At 41.9% G+C, this 7,436-nt stretch overlaps 1 protein-coding gene across 1 annotated transcript in view; it reads right to left on the minus strand.

Moving 5' to 3' along the window:
* adcy7 (adenylate cyclase 7) overlaps nucleotides 1–2,874 on the minus strand; it is a 32,857-nt gene extending 29,983 nt beyond the window's left edge. The window contains exons 1-3 of the mRNA XM_060911638.1: nucleotides 2,790–2,874; nucleotides 2,573–2,684; nucleotides 646–804 (exon numbers count right to left, since the gene is read on the minus strand). Of these exons, the coding sequence (XP_060767621.1) occupies nucleotides 646–804; nucleotides 2,573–2,662 (249 nt within the window). The 5' untranslated portion in view covers nucleotides 2,663–2,684; nucleotides 2,790–2,874. The remainder of the gene's footprint in view (nucleotides 1–645; nucleotides 805–2,572; nucleotides 2,685–2,789) is intronic.
* Nucleotides 2,875–7,436: the final 4,562 nt, after the last annotated feature.

The following is a 7,436-nucleotide window of genomic DNA, read 5'->3' on the forward strand; positions in this document are numbered from 1 at the left end:
CGAGCTCTTTTCTTTAGAAAGACTTATTTGATCAAATCAGTGTAACCCTGCTGTTCCAAGGCTAAATGTGAAAATCTAACCATCCGGGTCATGGCACCAAGTTGTGAGGAACAACGAGCGAGGAAAAAGATGACTGATGTTGATTTTTAGACTCTTGATGAATATTTTCATGCATGAAGGATTTCAAGATCAGGTGTTTTCCCCTCAACAGAAGCATAAATTCAGAAAGGTTTCACCAGCTTGGTCTCAAACCCGATGAGCTGCCTTACGTACAGACAAGAGACTGGTGTGTTCTCAGACTGCAAATAATTAAAGGCAAATATTTCCTTCAAAAGTATCCACCAGTTAAAGTTCGTTGTGAAATTGTTCAGTTGTTCATTGAGAAACTGCACTCCATACCACCACCTGATGTCAATTATATTTTTCGTTGAATAAAATCAAAGGTGTAAGTACCTACACCGAGTCATGGATTAGGTTCTGAAGTTCCTTCTGCTCTTTACCACTTGCTGCATGACAGCATGCCATGGTGTGGAATGACTCAGAATAGCATGCTATGGATGAACAGCTGGGCATCTTGAACGTTCATAAAACGGTCCCTACCTTGTACTTCTGGTTTAGTAAAGTATTAGTGGAGAGCAGCCCCACCTCGTTCTTTTTGTTCTCGCCCACAAACAGTGCGGCCACGTGAGCTGGGAGAACGTTCTCCAGCAGCAGCCGCGTCAGGTTCTCACACAGCTCGATCTCGTCTTTATCGGTCCGGTTCTTGTTCTTCAGCAGGAATTCCTGACGGCAGCAGAACTCATCCTGGAAGGAAGAGGAAGGGTTTCACCACCTGCATCGCTGGAAATATTTTCCCCCCATTAACCTTTACCCAGAACGTCAACTCTACTTTGTGTCAAAAGGGTTTTTCTTGGAAGGGCATGAATGTTCTTTTAGTCAACTCAGTGTTTGTTCCAGAAAGATTTCTTCTTTGTTTTCTTGTCAATTTTATTATGTCTAAAGTCTGGGTGTGTATGAGGCATGTGACAAGATCTAATTAATTATTGATCTGATTAAATAATTATGCTCTATAATTAAAATAAGGTCCTATTCTGGACCAGCAAGAGGTTGATCACAAAATATCACAGGTTTAAAAAATCAAATCTGGCCTCTTGAGTGGCACAACAGAAAAGTGGAGATCGCTTGTTTGAATCCCGATGATGCCACAGCCATCCATGGCCAGGAGCCTAAGAGAGCAAAACTGGCTGTGCTGTCAAGGAGGGAGGGGTGGGATACTCTTCCTCCCCTGTCAGTTAACAGTGATTCTAGCTAATCATGGGTGTCTGTGAGGTCATGTATGCGGAAATGGGCGGATAGCACTTTCCTCTAAATGTGTTCTGCCGCCCCCGAATGTTGCATAGGCGGCAATTTGAAATCAAGCACATGATGAGCCTTGCACTCCCTAGTCGGTAGTTGTGTGATCACACAGAGCTGTCTGGTGGGTGGGAATTATCCATGACTAAATTATGGAGCAAATTAGAGAGTAAATTGGGGTGGAAGGATGGAGGGGAAAAAAAAAAATCAAATCCATTTGTCTCATATGATACATTATTATCCACACAGGACACTTTTTTGATGGAATAAAATTGTGTTTTATTCCCTTCTAGCAGGTTTCATTCATTTGGTTTGATAGCATGCAATATTGTTAGCATATCGCTTATCCTACATGTATTACATCACTCTACCCAATGGAGAATAAGCGTTGAATATGGTTTACGATATTGCATGGATGGTCGTCAAGACATAATGTCACACGTCGGAGACGTAAAACTTCCATGCTAGCGAGCGACTGTGACAATTTGTAAACAAACATGGCCGTTAGGTTTGCTTCGTTAAATACAGAAGATTTTGAGAGAATTTTGAAAGAGAAAGATGCGTCGAAAACCTGAAAGGAATGTGTATGTATCATAATATTGGCTGGCTTTTTTTCGTGGTCAATCAGATATATTCCATTCAGCTAGCATGATATTGATCTGACTGACCATGAAAAAAAGCCAGCAGATAATATTATACTGTATAACCAAATATCCCAGGGTCTCAATCACATATCGTACACAACAGCTCTCACTATTCTGGAGAGTCGACGCATTTAATAACACAGAAGCTGAGTGACTCTTCATGTCAGGGTGGGGAAACAATTCCCGTTTTCAGGAGGGGGAAGAAAAAAAGAACAAAAAAAAGTAGTCTACAGATGGAGAGAACATCGATATGAGCTCACGAACTTTTGCGAATGTGAGTAATACTTTCTGCCGAGATTCACTTTTCAGTTCCCATATCATAGCTAACATGGCGAAGTAGCGTGACGGAAAATCTGCTCCGCCGCAGTTTGTTGAAGATGTATTGTATGTTGTGATGTTTATCAGGGCATTTGATTATCTGTATGAATGCAAATAAAATCTTAAATTAAGCACGCGCGCGCACACACACAAAATAGCACTGTAGTAGTCAGTCCAGTTTTCAGTTCTCAAAATGGCTGTGATTATAGTGATGTCACATGAATAACACGTTACAAGAACAGTGTGTGTGTGTATACCTGACGTGATATGAGCAGCATAGTAAACAAGAACAGAGTGATGTAGATGCAGCTCATAGTCTGTGGCTCTTTCATCAGCCCTGCGGTCATTATTAGGTCTGGGGGTTCAGTGCTACAATTAACACACACACAGTTCCCAATGTTAACACATGCATATCAGAGCAGAACAGATCCAAAGACTGTGGCCAATTCCGTATGTATGTGTGTATACATGTACTTGTTCAATTTTTCAGAAAGTAATCTGCTGTACACTTTGAACAGCTCATTCTGGGTACTGATGATGATGTAATAAATGGCTGAAGCGATGAAGAGGAAGGCCAGCTTCAGCTCAAAGCTCACTCTCAAAAATACTCCACACACCAGAAATGACAGGATACAGCTATACACCGAATACTGAGGAGAGAAAAAAAAATCAAATCAAAATGTACATAAACATGGTCTGAAGTATAGTTTATAGTTTAACCATTGATGTGATGGTGAAAGATTCAGTTCGAAATAAATTTGAGTCGATAAAAATCAAATAAGAACTCTCCTCGGAGTTTGAGACGCACGCTACAGTGGTGCTTGAAAGTTTGTGAACCCTTTAGAATGTTCTATATTTCTGCATAAATATGACCTAAAACATCATCAGATTTTCACACAAGTCCTAAAAGTAGATAAAGAGAACCCAGTTAAACAAATGAGACAAAAATATTATACTTGGTCATTTATTTATTGAGGAAAATGATCCAATATTACATATCTGAGAGTGGCAAAAGTATGTGAACCTCTAGGATTAGCAGCTAATTTGAAGGTGAAATTAGAGTCAGGTGTTTTCAATCAATGGGATGACAATCAGGTGTGAGTGGGCACCCTGTTTTATTTAAAGAACAGGGATCTATCAAAGTCTGATCTTCACAACACATGTTTGTGGAAGTACATCATGGCACGAACAAAGGAGATTTCTGAGAACCTCAAAAAAAGCGTTGTTGATGCTCATCAGGCAGGAAAAGGTTACAAAACCATCTCTAAAGAGTTTGGACTCCACCAATCCACAGTCAGACAGATTGTGTACAAATGGAGGAAATGCAAGATCATTGTTACCCTTCCCAGGAGTGGTCGACCAACAAAGATCACTCCAAGAGCAAGGCGTGTAATAGTCGGCGAGGTCACAAAGGACCCCAGGGTAACTTCTAAGCAACTGAAGGCCTCTCTCACATTGGCTAATGTTAATGTTCATGAGTCCACCATCAGGAGAACACTGAACAACAATGGTGTGCATGGCAGGGTTGCAAGGAGAAAGCCACTGCTCTCCAAAAAGAACATTGCTGCTTGTCTGCAATTTGCTAAAGATCGCGTGGACAAGCCAGAAGGCTATTGGAAAAATGTTTTGTGGACAGATGAGACCAAAATAGAACTTTTTGGTTTAAATGAGAAGCGTTATGTTTGGAGAAAGGAAAACACTGCATTCCAGCATAAGAACCTTATCCCATCTGTGAAACATGGTGGTGGTAGTATCATGGTTTGGGCCTGTTTTGCTGTATCTGGGCCAGGACGGCTTGCCTTCATTGATGGAACAATGAATTCTGAATTATACCAGCGAATTCTAAAGGAAAATGTCAGGACATCTGTCCACAAACTGAATCTCAAGAGAAGGTGGGTCATGCAGCAAGACAACGACCCTAAGCACACAAGTCGTTCTACCAAAGAATGGTTAAAGAAGAATAAAGTTAATGTTTTGGAATGGCCAAGTCAAAGTCCTGACCTTAATCCAATCGAAATGTTGTGGAAGGCCCTGAAGCGAGCAGTTCCTGTGAGGAAACCCACCAACATCCCAGAGTTGAAGCTGTTCTGTACGGAGGAACGGGCTAAAATTCCTCCAAGCCGGTGTGCAGGACTGATCAACAGTTACCGCAAACGTTTAGTTGCAGTTATTGCTGCACAAGGGGGTCACACCAGATACTGAAAGCAAAGGTTCACATACTTTTGCCACCCACAGATATGTAATATTGGATCATTTTCCTCAATAAATAAATGACCAAGTATAACATGTTTGTCTCATTTGTTTAACTGGGTTCTCTTTATCTACTTTTAGGACTTGTGTGAAAATCTGATGATGTTTTAGGTCATATTTATGCAGAAATGTAGAAAATTCTAAAGGGTTCACAAACTTTCAAGCACCACTGTATGTGGTTATGATGTGTGTTATGATAATACGTGCGTGTTCTACTCACAGGCAAGCAAAAGAGATGATCAGCATCACTTTTTATGCTGCTTTCATTTCCCTGAGCAGAGTTCAGCCCGGCTGGGTGAAAACACTGAAAACCAGAATATATTGGAGTGATGAATAAATAAATTCTCTGTAATAATGTTGCACTTTCAGTATAAAATGTTACTTACTAGGTTGAACAAAGCAAGGATCACGATAACCGTCGTAGCGACAACGGCTAGCGGGAGACGCACAAAAGGTCTTTTGTTCACAGCTTCAGACACAGCCGGTAACCACTGGCAGGATTCTAACTTTTCCGGGAAGAGTTTCTGAAAACAAAAAGAGAGAGAAGAGAGTCTGTAAACACATTACTTACTGGGTCTGAGATGTATGAATGATGCATGAATACAAGTTTAGTAAAGAAGGGTTGGAAATATTCGACCTTTTGGCGACGTCGCTTCATCTCACACTGAAAAAATGAGAAAAATGTGTTTTTGTTGAAAATAATTATTTCTTGATGAGGGATTTGTTTTCTCCAAAATAAATATTTCAATTAAAGGTTGGATTTTTCTCATTTTATCAGTGTGAGATGAAGCGACTTCACTAAAATGTGGATTTTTTTCAAACAATATTTCCAAGCCAAAGTCCTTCCCACGCCTGCGGCGCATAGGGCGGCACCGATCTCCGTTTCCATAGCCCTCGGCCTCTCGCCTATTATATAGCTCGGGTTACAGTCCTCTGGTAACCGCGAGAGTTTGACTCCCCACTCGCATCTGTAATGCAGCGTGCCTTTCCAGACGGCAGTAGGTACCATTTTTATAATGGTCTTTGGTATGACCCGACCGTGAGTCGAACTCACAATCTCCTGATCGAGAGGCGGACACGCTAACCACTAGGCCACTCACCGGTAATATTTACACGGGGGACCAATAACCATGGAGGGAACTGCATATATTTGCATCATGGTTACATAGACAATTAGATCGAAAGACAGACAGATAGCTTGACACAGAAAAAGACAGACAGATAATTAAATAGACAGAATTAGACAGACCGACAGACAGAATCGCAGTCAGAAGTTTATAAAGACTTATGGACATGAATGTCAGGGCAATTATTTGAATTGTTTTTTTTCTGTAGCAGAATGATTGTACAACATCCATCTTTACGAGGAAAGAGAAAAAAAAGTGTGAGAGAGTGTTTGAGAGAGTCGAGTAAGTCAGACACTATAGCAAATATCAGTCCGTTCTTAGTGGTCAGTCATTCCACAAACTGTCTCCAGCCAATCAAATGCAAGAATGATCATGTCACATGACATTCTCCACATAACATCCAGTCTAAATGTGCGAGCATCTAACGCTACGTTCACACTGCACACTGCTCAATTCCGATTTTTTTGTGAAATCCGATTTTTTGTGAGGTCGTTCACATTAACAAATATATGCGACTTGTATGTGATCCTCAGTATGAACGAAAAGCGACCTAAAAGTGTTCCGCATGCGCATTGCAGGATACGACGACGTCACACGCAGTGAGCACGGCCAGTGTTTACAGAAGTAAAACCGCCCGGTTGCGATATGACCCATCCAATCTAGCTTGAATAGCTGCATCCCCCCCAAATGGAAATCAGCTCCCTAACCTCTGCGTCCTTCCATTGAGAAGATTCAGAACCTTCACAGCCCGAAGCGTCCCTCGCAATGTCGTCATGCGCAGGGGCGCAGATACGTTTTTTGAACTGGGGGGGACAAAAAACTGGGGAGGACAAAGCTGCCAGCAAACCAACCCCAACCCCGATATGCCTGTCAAACTTGTTGTGGGTTACCATAGCAACCAAGCTCGAGCTCGCAACCTGTGCAGTCTGCGCAGCTCAACCAACCGAATATCAGTCTTTGTTTTGTTTTATGTGAGTTGTTGCAACTATGTATACACTCCCGTGCACCTCAATAAACCAAATGGCAATTAGTCTTTTGATTTTTCCGTGAGGTTTGCCTTATGCAAAGAAAGACAGCATAGACGTTTTTTCCTCCCTATAAGTGGGGGAGACCGAACGAGGTGAATTTAAATCTGGGTGGGACGAGTCCCCCCCTCTATCTGCGCCCGTGATTATGCGCCATGTTGTTGTAACTTTTTTTGAGAGACCCGCCGCCTACTTCAGCGCAGAATAGTGACGTTTGTGGCTTGTTGATGACGTGTAAGTCGGATGAATGCGACCTGGCGGTTCAGACTGAAGTCGCATATGAAAAGAGCGGATAGGAATCGGAATTAGGACCACATATCCAAACGGCCTGGGTCGGATTTGAAAAAAATCGGATCTGTGTCGTTCATATTGTCAATAAAAGATCGGATGCAGGTCACATATGGGCGAAAAGATCGGATTTGAGTCACTTCAGCCTGCAGTGTGAACGTAGCCTATGAAACCTCCAAATCTGGAAATGCACGCATGCGCACGCGTGTTACTCCAGCAAAATTCTGCTCAGCTCATACTTTGTTAACAATCTGGTGCATGTATCTGTATCAGAACCCAAATTAGCAAAAGGTCACCATTCCGGATTCCAAAAATAAATAAATAAAATAGAAAGCAGTAAAACAGAGAGAACACATGCATCCACACAAACCCCCAGACAATCCATTGCAAGTGTGTTTAAAACTGGCAGGCGCCAGCCGTTAATAACCTGA

The sequence above is a fragment of the Neoarius graeffei genome, chromosome 27, assembly GCF_027579695.1.
Source record: "Neoarius graeffei isolate fNeoGra1 chromosome 27, fNeoGra1.pri, whole genome shotgun sequence".
Lineage (NCBI taxonomy): Eukaryota > Metazoa > Chordata > Actinopteri > Siluriformes > Ariidae > Neoarius > Neoarius graeffei.